At 40.6% G+C, this 17,079-nt stretch overlaps 2 protein-coding genes across 2 annotated transcripts; one reads left to right on the top strand and one right to left on the bottom strand.

The window, feature by feature from the left end:
- Positions 1–5,558: 5,558 nt before the first annotated feature.
- LOC311491225 (methylcrotonoyl-CoA carboxylase beta chain, mitochondrial) lies at positions 5,559–15,198 on the bottom strand. Its single transcript, XM_084549101.1, has 12 exons — positions 15,005–15,198; positions 10,862–11,026; positions 10,110–10,306; positions 9,765–9,943; positions 9,133–9,213; positions 8,827–9,005; positions 8,512–8,719; positions 8,295–8,386; positions 7,151–7,307; positions 6,841–6,963; positions 6,455–6,688; positions 5,559–6,357 (listed from the first exon to the last, which is right to left on the bottom strand). The coding sequence occupies exons 1-12, from the start codon at positions 15,022–15,024 to the stop codon at positions 6,271–6,273; spliced, it is 1,722 nt and encodes a 573-aa protein (XP_084405227.1). The 5' UTR covers positions 15,025–15,198; the 3' UTR covers positions 5,559–6,270.
- On the top strand, positions 11,118–14,755 carry LOC311491227 (putative nuclease HARBI1). The gene has a single exon (XM_084549105.1). It carries the CDS (start codon positions 11,391–11,393, stop codon positions 12,417–12,419), a length of 1,029 nt encoding a protein of 342 aa, XP_084405231.1. The 5' UTR covers positions 11,118–11,390; the 3' UTR covers positions 12,420–14,755.
- Positions 15,199–17,079: the final 1,881 nt, after the last annotated feature.

The raw sequence follows: 17,079 nt of genomic DNA, 5'->3' as shown, positions 1-17,079 counted from the left end.
CCCTTTCCCCGGCTGGGTCTGGCTCGCTAGCTCCGGGGGTTTTGGGTGTCCCTTCCACGCAATATCCAGCTTTTTCTTCAAAGTCCGCCGTCACAATGGCTTTCTAAGAAGATCTGCAACCAATTCGACAGCCTCTCCTCCTTCCGCCATCGTGGGTTTAAAAAAAATAGCTATCAAACTACATCAAGAGCCAATAAGCTCCCGTGTGGATGTCATGTTTTTTGTTCACACAGATGATCCACAGACTTCTTCAGGTTCGGTGTAATAAAGTTTGTAATAAAGTTTGAGATCATATCACACCTTCACATCTTGTTTTAGTAATTAAATGTTGATAATAAATTCACGATAACAGTGTATAAATAAAGAAATAAAATGGCTTCTCTCGTGACATTGTTTTTATTGATTGTTGACCGTCGCTCATTCGTCAGATTACTTGACTGCAGTGTTTTTTCTGTTCAAATTTGACAAATCTTTGTTTCCGCCATTTTTTTTTATCCTGAGCGTTTCAGTGCGCATGCGTAGGATTTTGCGCGCATGCGTAATGAAGGATGTACGTAACATCAAAGCCAAACATCAAAGCCATTTCGTCCTTTGATCTTTTCGTGTGACGTCACATTGGATTTCTTTTAAATAGGAGGCTCTGGTCAAGAAAAGCATTTAGGTTCGGTTCCTGATTTCCAGATCACACACACACTGTGAGTATCTAGAGCTACTGAAAATTAACTGTTTCCCAAGTTTAATCAAACTTATTTAAAACCCCTGCGCGAAAAACAAAACAGATATGTCTTCAGTGGAGATGCCCGAAGTCCAGATGGACAGCCCTGTCATTATTACACCAGAGGATGTTCTGCCCATAGTCACAAGACAATTTGACAGAATCTCCCCAATACAGTGGAGCATGCTTGCTGAACAGATTCATGACTCTGATACACAAGCTTTACTCACCGACATGATTACTGAAATCATACAGAGTATTTCTGCACTAGTGCTGAAAACCATCCTTCCAGCTGTTCAGCAGGAGTGCATCGCTGAGAGGGATTCTCCGACCAACGTACCTGCAGCTATAGAGACAATTAACCTAACCATGGGAGACTCTGTCGCTACCAGCTTTGGTATGGCTCTTAATGGGTCGCAGTTAAAATGTAAGGAAGTTAAAGAGTTGACAGCTCTGGTTGAGAGCGAGGTTTCCCAGAAAGTAAAATCCGCTCTTTCTCTGGCCATCACCAGCTCTGCTGAAACCTCAGAGCCTGCTGTTTATGTCAATGGCTCCGTGACAAGTATTGGCTGTTTAAATCAGATGGTATTTCACGCTACCACTTGTCTGAAAAGACTTGCAGCCAATCTGAAAAGTGAGTGCTTTGGAGCATGTCGGCAGTCATCATCAAGCTCAGGTTCTTCACCAAACCTGGTAATACTCCCAGAGCGATGTGACTCTCAGGAGGTACAATCTCTGATCTCTTCCCCCTCAGTGACAAAAGCTGTGAGTGAAATTCTCATGACAGTTTGCAGCGAGTCACCAGACTTGGCAGAAGAGACTGAGGATGGTGTACCTCCTCTTAGCACCTCTTTGGAGGCTCAAGCAGCAGCGAAAGAAATTATCAGTGCTATACTTAATGACCTGCATTATTCTGAGAAAAGCAAACTAGCCACGCCTCATTTTAATATGGTGCCCCTGGTTAGTAAGCTGAAAAACTTTTTCAGCTCACTGGATTTTCTGTTAGGGAACAGTCCCGCTGTTACTCAAGAGACAAAAAGACAGCAGTTTTCTAAGTTTGTCAAAAGACAGTTTGAGAAAATGATGTCAGATCTGAAGGCCGCCTCTCGGAAAAAGGACAACGATTTCGTTGTGAGTGTTGAGATTCCTGAACAAACAGATGAAGACGAATTTGAAAATGTTTTACCAGGAGCTGTTCCAGATTATCCAAAATCAAGACCTTCTTCTGCTTCTTCTTCTTCTTCTTCTACGTGGTCACAGAGGAGAGTGAGGAAAGAAAAATCGTCTATCGATTTTGAGACTGTCAAAGCTGACATTGACAGTATGCTGGAAAAATTTAATCAGTCACAAGAACCTGCGAAACAAGCCAGCAGCACACAGGCAAACATGTACAGCAGGGAAATTAAGAAGTTTTCAAAGGAGCTGACTGATAAAATCTACGAACAGCTGATGGTTAACCGCACATATCAAATCCCGTGTGTTCCAGTGGGAAAGAAACTTTTTGACTCTGTCCTCTCTAAGTTCAGGACATATGGTGATGACAATCAGTTGCGCTTTTCTGCTGAAGTCCTGTATGCCATGACGGAGGACTCAGTGGAAAAGTTCTTGCAGCAGGTGCTATCCTGTAAGGAGAGGGAGGAAATGCAGGAAACAACCCACACTGAGGAAATTTCTGATGCAATTGCCAAAATAGATAACCTCGTGAAAACCGTGCTGTCCCCTGTAGGGTCCTCTAAATCCAATAATGAGCAGGCACAAACTCCCCCTGATTTAAGAGTTGAATCATGTGAAGATGATTCAAAAGATGTGGAATCAGTACCCAAGAATGACAGGTTGCATGTTGACTCGCTACTTCTGATCCGACAAAATGGGATTCCAAAGATCCCATCTCGTGACAGTCGACCTCCATCAATCGTTATCCGTGACGCATTTTGTTTCAGACCCGGAGAAACATCTGAAGGGTCCAGAGATGAACTTGCAGAAAAGGCTGATGGTACTTCTGTGACTGAGAGCATGACCGATGACTTGATTTGTTGTCTAGTCATGAGGATAATAATGAAATCCTCTAAGAGAAGCAAGAGGGCCATGAAAAAAGACACGATCAACAGAATAATCGATCGTCTGACAGGCAAAGTGATGGAGGAGGTCAGCTCCATTGACGCGACTGTCAAAATAAACAACGACAACATGAAAAAACTCACCAAAGCCATGGTGAAAGACCTTCACAGAGTGTTTGGCTCTCCAGAAGCTCTGCTGTTTGCTGCAATGTCAGAAGAGTCATCTTTTGACGAAACTGTTTTGGAGTATCTGCAAGTCCATCTCCATTTCCTAGACAGTCCGCAACCAAGGAAATCTAAACTTCGCAGATTCTTCTCAGCAGTGTGGAAAGCTTGCAAAAAGTCAGTGTGTTGCTCCTGAGTGTAACATCTGAATCTTTTTTTTCCTTTCAGCTGTTCCCTCAGGGGTCGCCACAGGGAAACATCTAGTTCCATCTGACCTAGTCCTCTCTATCCTCTATCCTCTATCCTGTATCCTCTATCCTCTATCATCTATCCTCTATCCTGTATCCTCTATCCTCTATCCTGTATCCTCTATCCTCTATCATCTGTCCTCTATCCTCTATCCTGTATCCTGTATCCTCTATCCTCTATCCTGTATCCTCTATCCTCTATCATCTTTCCTCTATCCTCTATCCTCTATCTTCTATCCTCTATCCTCTATCCCGGGGTCTTCAACGTTTTCCAGTATATGTGTATTTAAAGACATTTAAATTTAAAAAGAAATCCTGGGTTCAAATCCATGGATCATTTGGGCTTTTCTGTGTGGAGTTTGCATGTTCTCCCTGTGCGTGGTTTCTCTCCGGGTACTCCGGCTTTCTCCCACCGTCCAAAGACATGCTTGTTAGGTTAATTGGTGAGTCTAAATTTGCCGTAGGTGTGCGTGTGAATGGTTGTCATAATGAATGTCTACTAAAACAAAACTTGGACCCCCTGTTGAAGACCTCTGCTCTATCCTCTATCCTCTATCCAGTATCCTCTCAGTATCTATCTATCTATCTATCTATCTATCTATCTATCTATCTATCCTGTCTGTCTGTCTGTCTGTCCTCTCTGTTTGCATTAACAAAAAACTAAAACTAAAATAAAATAAAATAAAATAAAATAAACCCAAAAAAACAAAACAAAAAAACATGCGTGTGTGTGTCTGTATGTCTCTGTCTATATAAATTAAAATTTATAAATTGAAAATGAAGTAAAACATTAAAGTGATAAAACAAGTATTATAAAAATATAAAAGAAACAAAAAATAAAACACAAAAAAGAAATAAATAAAAATAATAAAAGAAACCATTTTGTTTGTTGTTCAGTGATTACTGAACTCAGGTTGACTATAATCTTCTCAGATTCCAGCTGCACTGCATCCGAAAAGAAACAACTGCAGCGGTTCATCAAGACTGCTCAGTGGATCATTGGTTCTCCACTCCCATGTCTAAAGGAGATCTACTCCAGCCGTCTCCTCCGACGGGCCACAAGGATCCAGGACGAGCGCGCCCACCCAGGACACTCTCTTTTCACCAGCCGTCCCTCTGGCAGACTCAGAGTCCCACAGCAATAATCAGACTATTGTGTTTTACAACTGTTCTTTGCACTAGTTTTAATACAGATTATTTATATATAATATTTTTACTGCACCTTAATATTTATTACTTTTATTGCCTTTATTTTTTCTATGCTTGTGACATGTAGCTGCTACAAGAGACGCTGCCAAACGAGATTTCGTTGAAGTCTTGTACAATGACAATAAAGCTTCTTCTTCTTCTAATCATGTCATTTCACCCCATTCATGTTCCCAAATAAACACCCACAGTACCCCAGACAAATAAACTAACCTTTTTATACCTCCAATGGAAAAAAAAAAATAAAAATAACAAGGCATAATGTATAATGTCACCTACAAAACTAGCAAAACAATATTATTACTGATATGCATTAAGGAAATATTTTGTTTATTAATTCAACTGTGAGAATCCTAATATTTTTCTTTGGTAAGTCAATGTTTGAACAGAAAAAACTATGAAACGCATAAATCAGCACACAGCAACATCTCTTTGGTTTTAGCTGTATTGATCAGGGTGTAGCTTCTTGGGGACAGGATATCTTCCACTGCAGGGGGACCCTCCTAAGGTGTAGGCTCAGGTTAAAGGGGAGTCCCTTCACCATGTGAGATGTGCAAATTTTGCAGCAAGCCCAGCTTTATATACATGACAGTAACGATGCTCCCTTTACCTTAGTGATTCAACTAAAAGGATCCATGACAACCCCATACAATTAAGTCTATGATAATATAATATGGCATTATGCACCGATCAGCCACAACATTAAAAGCACTGACAGGAGAAGTAAATAACATTGACCATCTTGTGACAATACAATGTTCTGCTGGGAAACTTCTGGACCTGACATGTACCACCCACCTAGACCAGACCAGGCACCCCCACCCCATAGCTATGACACTCCTTGATGGCAGCAGCCATCCCCAGCAGGATGTAGCCTGACATAGACACACACACAAAAACAGTTTAGGAACAACTAGAAAAACATGAAGAACAGCACAAGGTGTTGACCTGGCCTCCAAATTCACTAGATCCCAAACTGATCAAGTGTCTGTGGGATGATCCACAGAGGCCCCTCCCCTCAACCCACAGGACCCATAAGACCGCAGTAACAACACTGTGTTACCAGAACACATCCGCAAAATATGAAAATGTTTAAATTCTTAATTCAAAATGCCTCAATGAGATATTTAGTCAAGAGTTACAATTAAAAAAAAAAAGAAACCCGACTTGAAATTTCAAACTGTCTTTATCTTGTTTTATACACAAAAAAACAAACAATATTACAATAATTACATGTTATTACAAAATGGTTTTAATAGTGCTACAAGTCAAAGCTGCCATCAGCTACTTTTTGGGCAAATCTTTGACACAATCATCTGGAAAATCAAGAAAACATGAATTAATTCAAAAAGTTTGTTTCGATAATGTTTAAGGCTAAACATTAGTTGCTGTATTTTTTTTTTTTTTTTTTCAGGCTGCTTTGTGTAGAAGCCCAAACATCAACTCATCACCGACTGTTGGCTGTGAACGTGAAAGCCCCGAGACTGAATGCAAAAGTTGAGGACGAAAACCAAAAACCTGATCATGAGGCACTTCATCTGTTGTCCATATTTATACAGTCTATGTGTGGGAGCCAAAAAGAACTAACGTCAGGCTGGAGATCAATAAAAACATAACATGTGAGACTTAACAGTTCATCATGTTCCACAATTTGTATCATGTCCCCATGTCAGGCCACATACAGCGCTGTGCATGGTTCTGAAACAGAGGTAGCTTTGATGCAGAAGCTGTTTTCACTACTTCACAGCAAATGATGTCTGTGTTTGTTTGCATACAGACCCTGAAACTGAGACGGGATCCGACCTCAGGTTAATAAACAGGGCCTGAAGAAAGTGACAGACAGATTGTAGTGTCCATTGACAGTGAAGGCAGGAAGCTTCTATATACGAAGAAGAGCTGACTGCAGTTTCTCTGTAGACAGCTGATACTGCTGCTGTTTGATGATGTCTAGGGCATCTCTGAGAACCTGCAGACAAAAACAAAGGACGAGTGGATGATCTCAAATGCCCCTGAAGCCGCTTTCTAACACCTTAAACTAAATGTGAATTTATTTATTTATTCACCTTCCTGGTGTCCTGTGGCAGAATGACGCCATCGTCCCACATCCTGCCGGAGGAGAAGAAAGCCGAGCTCTCCTCCTTTAGCCTCCCGTTCAGCTTCTCCTCCTGCTTCTTCTTCAGCTCTTCCTCCTGCTCACCATCAGGGGGAAGTAGGGAGCCGGCGTGACCCGGCGCCGTCAATGATACTCTGGCGTTGGGCCACAGGAACAGGAAGTTAGGATCGAACGCCCTCCCACACTGGAGACAAACAGGAAACAAGGATTTAATTAGTGTGAAATAAACCCAGCATGAGCATAACACATGATCATACTCATATATTAGTGACTGAATTCATGAGAAGTTCATCTAAAAAAAAAAAAAAAAAGATTTATGTTTTCTGAGTTGCTCACCATTGCATAGCTGTCGGCACCGTGGCAACCACCAATCACCACAGTGATTTTAGGGACGGAGGCGCAAGCTACCGCCGACATCATTGAGCCCTGAGCCTTCAGACGGTTAGTGTTCGTTTCTGCCTGGAAGAGACAAACGTAGAAATCTGGTTTGAAACAAAAAGTCATTTTGAGTGAGCAGACAAATGCTTCAGATGATTCTTGTGTGATGTCCAAAAACATCTTAACATAGACCTGGACAGGCTATGTGTGTGTGTGTGTCTGTGTGTGTGTGTGTGTGTGGGTGTGTGTGTGTGTGTGCGTTAAATACCTGCGCTGTGGACAGTGTTAACGCTGCTGTGGGTGCTGTGTTCTGGAGGAAGAGGAGTGGGACGTCTCTCTGGTCACACAGCTGGACAAAATGGCTTCCTTTTAGCGACGCCTCATACGACAGCTCTCCGTTGTTGGCTATTATTCCCACCAGGTGGCTAACACAATAAAAACACAGTAATAACACATACTGTATACACTGCAGTACATACTGGAATGACAAAATATAATATAGAATAGGGCATCATGTTTTTTGGCCTCCAAATTTACTGTAGTACTTTTTTTTACTACTGGCTGCAGGTACAAAAATACATTTCACTGTGCATTGTACTATGTATGAATAAATCTTATTATCTTATCAAAAAAAATGTATTTAGTCTTTGTTTAACTTAAGTTTCGTCACATTGAGATCAAAGATGTTTTTTTACAAGGGTGACCTGGCCAAGAGTGGCAGGAACACAACAGAATCAACATAAAAACATAACCCAAGTCAGCTCGTACCGTAGGAACCACAAATTGCAGTATATCATTAGAGCAGAGACTGTTTTTTTCCATATTTCAAGCTTAAAAGTGAAGATAAATATGTAGGAATCCTGCCAAGAATGGATTTGTAAATAAAAACGTACCAATGCCTAAGGCGGCGTGTACATAAAGCAGGCCAGTTCACTTTTGAATATTACACACAACGGTGATGAGTAAGAAACTCCACAGTTTGTGATGGATCTCAGAGCCCCATGCTACACGTTACCAAGGCAACATATCACCATAAAGTTTTGCTGAGCTGATCAGCCAATCAGAGTGATCTGTCTCACCGACTCATTTCGCTGCTGCAAGATGATCTCATGAAAGCGAGGAGGTGTGTGTAAGGTGTAAAAACTCCTACGCTCATTATCAGAGTCACAAAAAACGTTTGTAAATTTTAAAAATCTAATTTCTGCACAATCAATACAGTTAAGTGTTTATATATGTTCAGTTTGAGAGGACATACCGGCCACGCTTTCATTCTTCCCGCACTGAACCACATTACATTGAAAGGTGTTCCTAATATTATGCCATTGATATACATGAAGGGGATGACATATTAGATACACATGGCGTAGGTGTCCTAGCAAAGTGTTCTGTGAGTGTGTGGCTGCATCATTTACCCATAGATCTTTGCAAATCCGGTGACGAGCGTGGTTCCATAGCGAGCTTTAAACTCCTGGAAGCGGCTCCCGTCTGTTAGCCGACTCACGACCTGGACAGACGGACGGAAACAACCAGCTGCATGTTACTGATGCTAAGCCATCAGTGAGAAGGCCACAGGACAGCAGCAAACTCCTACTAATTATTTGTGTGCTTGTTTTTTTTGCACGGCCGTACCATTTTAACATCTAGGCTGTAGTTATAACTCTGCGGAGCGAGACCCAAAAGCTCCTCTGAACCGTACAGCGGCTCCTCCTCTGCTTTCTTCTTCGTCACCTCCTCCTCTTCCTCGGGAAGTTGGAAGTTTAGGGTGGATATGATGTTTCTGGTGTAGTCAAACGCCTCCTTCTCCTCCCAGGCGAAATGGTCCACACAGCCACTCACCCTGAAACAAGAAAGCAGACCGACAGATGATGCCAAAAACTTTCGGGTAGGATTTATTTATTTATTTACTTTTAAAACTTGTAGGGTTGATTTGATTTATGGACCTACTCAGCGTGAAGCTTGGCTCCTCCCAGGTCCTCCGGTGTCACCTCCTCTCCTGTGGCGGCTTTAACGAGTGGAGGTCCTCCCAAGAATATGGTTCCTATCCGGTGCACCATCACCGCCTCCTCTGCCATAGTGGGGATGTAAGCTCCACCCGCCGTACATGACCCGCACACGACCGACACCTTGGGGATCATTAAATGTTAATGAATAAGGGCAAAAAAACTTGAATTTCAGTCCTGAACTCTGGTCATATGTGCCTCCTGATCTGATTAATACACCTAAAAGTTAGTTCTACTCATATTTTTTTACCTGGGGGATCTTCATGGCAGACATGATGGCTTCATTGTAGAACGTCCTTCCTCCCTGGTTCTTATCAGGAAAGATCTCTGACTGAACAATTAAACAAAAAAAAAGGAAAATTAAAGTAACAATCGAAACAAGAATTAACTGATGAAGTTATTTTACATGAGTACACAAGTGTAATTGCATTATAAATACAACATATTGGCACGTGGATCATTATTGGTGTGATTATGTTGATGTATAAGGAGCTGCTGAGTTAAGAGTATTTATATATGTCATATTTCTTCTGCTTCAAACAGCACAGCAGTGAAATTACAGCGTGTATGGAAGCTTCCAGAGTTCAGTCATAATGTGAGCTACGTCAGGGTGGAGATCAATAAATAAATAGAAACTTAACGTGTGTGCTTTCAGTGAAGGAGAAAGACTTTACAGCTTGTTCCAAAATATGCATCATCTCCCCACGTCATGACTCACACACTACAAACAGCTGTTTGTGGTTCTGATGTAGCAGTAGTATATCTATCTGTCTATTAGAGACAACAGTTGATGTGATGTTGGTGTTTATTCAGATACAGAGTGTGAAACTTAGATTGGATCTCAAGTGCTGGCTGGGGACACATGTGTAATGGTTGGTTAACCTGCAGCGGTAGGAAGGCTCCTCCAGAGTCGACCAAGTAGACACAAGGCAGGCGGTTCTGGATTGCTATGTCCTGCGCTCGCAGCTGCTTCTTCACCGTGATCGGATACGCCGTGCCGCCTTTCACCGTGGCGTCGTTGGCAATGAACACACACCACAGGCCGTTGATCCTCCCAATGCCTGGAAGTACAAACATACACACAGCGGCATGGGTCACATTTTAAGTTTCACGCTTGGACTGACACCGGTTGAGAAACGAACGAGTAAATCAGAGGCAATGAGCGGTCAGATTATACATTCTATAGTTAGTACCAAAGACACACGATTGCAGCGAGTGGTTTCTGACCAGTCAGGCAGCCGGCTGAAGGGATGTCGCCGTACGGCAGACCCAAACCAGCAAACGGTGACAGCTCCAAGAAGTCCTCATCATCCAACAGGAGGCGCAGTCGATCCCTGACCAGCAACTTCTTGTTTCTCTGAGTGTGTCTGGCTATGGCGTTCTCTCCTCCCCCTTTCCTTAGCTTCTCACTGAACTCTGTGTACCTAAAAGACGGAGATAAGGAATGGCATACTCTTATTTATTGTGGCTAGCTACACACGAAGCACAATTAATCTGTTCAAAAATGTTCTATCAGCTATGGTGTTTATTGAAAATACTCCTGGGAAGGTGGCCCCCACCACCAGATGTTTCACATATAAACCTAAACTCCCCACCAGTCATTTAGAACTGTAAGTGGGCAAGAGTCTGTCTGATCAGAAAAACAACAGCCATTAAAAACAAGGCTGTGGAGATAATTTACAAACTGCTTAAATAAATCTCTTGGCTGAGATGAACTCGTGTTGCAGTGTAGACTCTGAGCAGCTGAACTTCTCGATTCGCGTCTTTGCAATCGATTTACTGCCGATAAGGTCTTAAGAGGTCAGGATCAGTTCTGATTAATGAGCTAGTCCACGCAATAAACTAATGAACGAAAGTCTTGCTTTAACTCTTGATTATCAACAACACTGTACAAACACCAAAAGTACAACATGCAGTAAGAGTAGTGGAATTGAGCACATCCGATTATAGCTGAACATCCCGAGCCGAACAGAACCTACTTCTTAAGGCAGGCGTTGCTGTTTCGGAGGTTTGCTTCGTATACATGTTGCTGGACGGGATGCAGGGGCAGGTCCAGCACTGGGAAGGCACTGCGCAGAGCTCTCCTCTTCCCGACTGCAGAGCTCATACAGCGGACTGGGCACTGCCAGCGGTGCTCAGCGAACCTGCACCACGAGAAATTCAAGAAATGCAGGTTTACGGTTTGTTAACAACAGAGAAGAGAATCTGAAAATCTGTAGTAGCCCACGTCAGACGGTACATACTCATTGGCCCGGTTTCACAGACAAGGCTTAAGCCTAATCCCAGACTAAAATGCTGTTTGAGCTTGCTTAACTTTAAGTCACTTGCAGAGACCTATCTTAAATTAGTCATAGATTTTGTCTGTTCTGGATTAAACAAAGCCAATTGCAAGAGGGTAGATTAGAGCTACTCTAGGACTAAATTGTAGTTTATATTAATCCTGCAAAGAGGCAGGTTTAACTTCAGCTTGGTAGTGTTTGTGAAAGGGAGCACAGATGGTTTGGGAGCATGGAGTATTTGGAATATCTAAATGAAGACCAATATTCACTACAGAGGCCAGCCAGACAAATACCTGTGGACAGGAGCAATCCATTGAATCAGTACGATGAAATAACTTTCCGAGACCGCTTCCGTATGTACAAAGAAGATGCATTGGAGATCATTACATTGCTTGAGCCTAGACTTTCCTCCATGTCTCAAAGAGGAAGGCCTGTACCAAGTTCTTTCCAAGTTCTGATCACTTTGAGATTCTTGGCATCTGGAACCTTTCATCGTGAGACTGGTGATTTGTGTGGTGTCAGTGAAGCAACAGTCTGTAGAATAGTTCACAATGTCTGCAGTGCCATTTGTGAACTGAGAAATCTGTACATTATGTTCCCTGATGCTGCTGAGCAAGCCAACTATAAAATACGTTTCTATGAATATGGGAACTTCCCGGGAGTGATTGGCTGTATAGATGGATGTCATGTTGAAATCAAGTGTCCATCAACTCCTGATGCTGAGGAGTACAGGAACCGTAAGAACTGGTTTTCCATCAATGTCCAGGCTGTATGCACTCCCAATTTAGAGTTTTCAAACATTGTTGCCCGTTGGAAAGGAGCAACACATGATTCAAGGATTTTTCACAACTCTTCATTGTGTGCTCAGTTTGAGAGAGGGCAACATAGTGGACTACTACTTGGTGACAGTGGATATGCTCAGAGTTCCTATTTATTCACACCTTGGCCACATCCCACAACAACTGAGCAGCAAAGATACAACAGAGCTCATATTCGCACTAGAGGGATGGTCGAGCGTATGTTTGGAGTGTGGAAGAATCGATTCCAGGCTTTACGCAATACACTTCGCTTTGAGCCAAGAAGATGCTGCAAGGTGATCATTGCTACAGCTGTGCTGCACAACTACCTGAAGCAGCATAATTGTCCTGACCCTCCAATGGAAGACCAGATTGATCCAAATGTGCCCATGCCCGTGGCAGAAAATAACCAAGGAGGACTTGCGCTCAGAGCTGCTTTCACATTGCAGCACTTCAGTTAGAAAAAAAAATACATTTAACCATGGAATGCATTGATTACGGCTTGTTTTTGCCTTGCCTTTTGCCTTGCTTGTTTTGTTTGTTGTGTACAACATATATAAATAGTGTGCAGAAAAATTAAATGGGAAACTTAACCAAGGCTGTTCTAAAATGTAGGTAGTGGTGTTTACGTTATTCACACTCTCACAATTTCACAATCACTCACAATTTATTTTCACAAGATATTTCATTACACTATATAGCTGTCTCATGCATCTTTCTTTGAACAGCTCTCTCTTCTAATTTCATATCTAATTCGACCTGTAAAATTCTCATTTTCATGTCATGCTCTTCTTTCAGATATTTCATTTTCAGCTCATGAAATTCTAAGGCTAACTTTTCATGCATGGACATCCTTTTTGGTCTCTGCTGGAAGGTGGTGACAGTATCTTTTCTCTGGGATGCCGTACCAGATGTGGAGGGTGAACAGTCACTGTGCACTGGCTCTTCCACCAGGGTTAGAATGGTTTCCTCTGTGAAAAGATCACTGTTAGATACAAAAACTCACATGAAATGAAATAAAATAAACACAGACAGTGGAATAATCTGTATGTACAGAATGAGGTAACTAATTTGCTTTCTATCATATATTTACCATTTGTGCTCAGTTCTTCATGTCCACTGTCCAAATGGTCATCATCTGGTATACCATCCAGAGGTTGCTGGTCCTCTATTATCCCAGTCAACAAGTCCGCCAATTCATCAGTCTTGTCTTTACTAGGTGGGGGTCCACCACCAGTAGTAAATCTCTCTCTTCTGGCCTCTGCATTCCTTTTTTTCAAATCTAATTTGATGTTCTTCCACAGAGTCTATGAATGCAGATATCATTCAATATAGACAATGTCACAAAACTATATGACATCTGTGATATACAGATCATAATTGACATGTCTCACCTGCAGTTGCTGTACCGCTCTTGTGGTTACATTTTCATTTGCATTGAATTCACTACAAATGGCAGCCCAAGCACTCCTCTTCCTTTGTTCAATAGCAGCACTGTGGCCTTTACTTTCAATAACAGCATGAGTTCCCACAATCTGTTTAAGTAGAGTTTTTTCATATTCAGTATAGTTCTTAGAGCGTTTTCTTTTACCTCCAGCCATGTTTGGTGTCAGAATTCCCTCCAGCAACGCTGTCCTCAATTCCATTCCAGGTTTTTATGAGCACCAATAGGCTAACAGGCTGTGCTCCCACTTAGGCTAATGAGGCTTGACCCAGGTGTTCTCGTTTAAGCTTACTCCAGGACTCCACAGTCTGGGACTAACTAAGACAAATGTAAGCCACGTTCATGCAAGCCGCTTAAATGACCTAGCTTTACTAGTCTGACTTAGGCCTACTCCTGACTTGATATAAGCCTTGTCTGTGAAACCGGGCCATTATGTCTCAAGTATATCATTCTGAATCATTCTTCTAAATAACCAAACTACTGACTCAAAAGGAGCTCTTCCTGGCTCTAGCCCTTAGATTTGGCAGCTGTTAAACAAACAGGGATTCATGAATCAGTGTTTAAAAACAAAGCATTAGTAAAAGTTGGACTTTGGGAATATTTATGTCGGATGACTAAAAGACACATTTAGGTCATTCCTTGTGTAGTCACTACGCAAAAGGTAAACATCCGTGAGACGAAGCTGCAGTTTTAAAATGCTTCCTGGCATTCAATTTTATGAATAAACTTATAGTTTGATGGCTAATGTTTAAAGATGAAATAGTCAATAAGCAGTTCTTTGGGTCAAAAAAAAAAGCCCACACCTTGTTTCTGCAGAACACAATGTGTGTCCAAGTTATATATAACTTGGACTAGTCGCTGTTTCTACAGTTGGTTCTTGTGATGTGACAAAGTTAATTTGATTTGTTAACTTCTTTCTGCAGAAAACAATCTGTACAGTTGTCATTCTAACTAGAAATAGTCATTGTTTCTACATTTCTTTGGACCTCACAAGCCCAAATTTAATTTCTATTTTCACTTAAGACAAGTGTCTGAATACTTCCTACATTGCTGATAATAAAAATAACAGCAGCATTTGCTAAACTACACATCAAACATCCCTCACTGCCGACTCGTTTTAATGTGTTTTGGAGACCCCTGATGGCGGGATCACACACCGCCACTCAAACAAAGCTTCCAAGGTCTTAAAACTGTGTCAGTACACTTGGTTTCTTACAATTTTGATGCTATTGTCACTTAGATACTCACCCGAACTGCAGTTTTACATCAGTACTACATCACCTGAGGTTAAATATTTGGACCCAGCTTCAATCTAAACTCTAATTCCCATAATTAAAGATGTGTATATGGGTTATACTTTAGCTTTGGCAACATGCTAATAACACACAGAAACATTATGCTCATATTTTGTACATAAATGAAAGAAATTATTATTTTAATTAATTGGTTATTAAGATATTATTACTATTTTGGTGTTAACGTATGGTATATTTGGAGCTCCATGGTGAGCTAAAGTGTGCCAAAGGTCGCCACTTCAGGTGACACACAGGCCAAAATGTAAATTAATTGTGGATTTATGGATGAAAATGACTCGCTTCTTACCTTGCAATGCAGCGGTGCATGTCTGTGTACGTGTGCTGCTGCTAATTACCACGTTAAGCAGCTAAAAATGTTATGCCAAAGCAGAAATAGTAGCTACTCCATAGCCGCTGTGCATCATATGGAGAATTCTCCTTCCTGTATTTTCTTCTTCGCCGCTTTTTTGTGTTATTGTCGGTTGGCAAAGCAGTTAATCGGAGCATTTTAAAGGCGGTCTTTACCGGCAATAAAAGAGTCTAAAAAATAGTGAAGTTATGAATTATCTCTATTAATCCCCTTTCCTTAAGGTATTTAATTTTTGCTGTCTGAGATAATCGGCGCCTCGCCATCTCAAACGTACATTACCGCCCCCTGCAGGAGCGGAAGCTATATTGCAGCTTTGCTGTTAAATAAAAATCAAAAACACAAAATATATATATATATATATTTGATATTGTTAGTACAGCTGATCGAGTACTATAATTAAGTACTTTTTGGTACTTGTACTTCTTTAGGTGTTTTACTCTTGTCCCACTGCAATTCAGAGGCAAATATTGCACCTGTTCCTGTACTAGATTTCAAGTAACTGAGATTTATGAGATAGTTAAGATATAAGATATAAGCTATTACAACAATTAAAAACAAAACAAAATAAACAAGAAAACACAACTCTTAGACGCTATTATGCAGTAATAGCAGCCTAATAATGATTGTTAGTTGCAGGAGATGTTTGACACATCATTTTAAATGTTTATACAGCGGGTTCCAAAAGTCTGAGAGCAGTGGTTGAAGATATTTCTTTGCATGTCACTGATGAATGGAGTGCTGCTTCTCCCCCTATACCAGCATCATGTTTGACTGTGAATTTTATCCACTGAGGTATCATTTTCTCTCCTGCTGGTCTCTCCACATGCGTCCATCTGTTCCTGTCACTAATCTCTGACTACAAATGATCAAGAAAAATGTTTTTTCCTCTCTGCACCCTATGTGTTTGTCATTTTCCCCTTCCTTCTGTAGATTCCTGAGGCCCTTTCTGCTCATAATAACAATCTGACTTCTGACTCTTTCTTACTTTTTTTCTGACGCCCTGTTTAAGTCCTCCGGAAACTTTAGGGGCAGCCATATTTATGACACGTGAACAGTGTCTGCAGGTTGATTCAGTTCAATTAGCCTCTGATAAGATCCTTCAATTCACTATTTTCCTTCAATTTGACTGATGACCTACAAATAGTTCAAAATCTGAAGTCTTCTTCATTTTTATATGTCAGAACTTATGAGATTTAAAATGGTTGTAATATGACACATTTCCAGTGTGATCTCAGACTTTTGAAAGTCCCTACACATTAACTATTAGAGAAACAGAGTTGGTTAATATACAGTTCGTCCTCTATGTTTTCTTCTGTAATGACGCATCCAGGCCACTAGAGGGAGCTACTGGATCACAATTAATTACATATATTAAAAACAATGTAATCTCTCTTTTGCTGCTTTAATGTAGATAATTTAATTAAAATTAAAACATTTTAAATGAATATTTTGACACTGTGAGGAGATATATGGGAACTTTCTGTCCACATTGTTGACCCACAAAAAACAAAAAAGCTGTTATGCAGTATATAGGAAATCTATTTAAGTGATAAGAAGTAATGAGTTAATTATTAGGCTACTATAAGTATAAAACAGTTCAAATATTAATATTTACGTATTATTCATATATTACTATTATTTATTTACATTTAGGCTTCAATTCCCTGTAATGACTTCAATTTGGGTTTTAATAACCTAATATATATATAAATATATTTTAATTAGATTATTTTGTTCTTTTGAATTTATGCAAAGTGTGAGAATATACATATAAGGTTAAAATTACAAGATCTGTAACTGATTTTATAAAGTAAATACCAAAATATTTGATTTGTTAATCTTAGCTACAACCCCAAAAGTTTTTATTCATAACAATTCTTAAATAAATTATAAATTACAGCATGTAGCCTAATTAGTTGCCCAAACAGAAATTAACGGCTGTAGTTCATATATACTGTATATATTTTTACTATATAATTACTTTTATCTTATTCATTTGATGTAGTATAACT

Source organism: Chelon labrosus, assembly GCF_963514085.1.
Source record: "Chelon labrosus genome assembly, chromosome: 7".
NCBI lineage: Eukaryota > Metazoa > Chordata > Actinopteri > Mugiliformes > Mugilidae > Chelon > Chelon labrosus.
The sequence above is the reverse complement of the archived record's forward strand: the minus strand, read 5'-3'. Positions and strand labels throughout refer to the sequence as shown.

Excerpts from the sequence above, each read along its gene's own strand:
- LOC311491227 (XM_084549105.1), top strand. The coding sequence starts at position 11,391 with ATGGAGTATTTGGAATATCTAAATGAAGACCAATATTCACTACAGAGG.
- LOC311491225 (XM_084549101.1), bottom strand. The coding sequence starts at position 15,024 with ATGCACCGCTGCATTGCAAG. Across the intron at positions 8,387-8,511 it reads ACAGCCTAGATGTTAAAATG|GTCGTGAGTCGGCTAACAGA; the intron begins GTACGGCCGTGC and ends CCGTCTGTCCAG. Across the intron at positions 6,689-6,840 it reads GTGCCGACAGCTATGCAATG|TGTGGGAGGGCGTTCGATCC; the intron begins GTGAGCAACTCA and ends GTTTGTCTCCAG.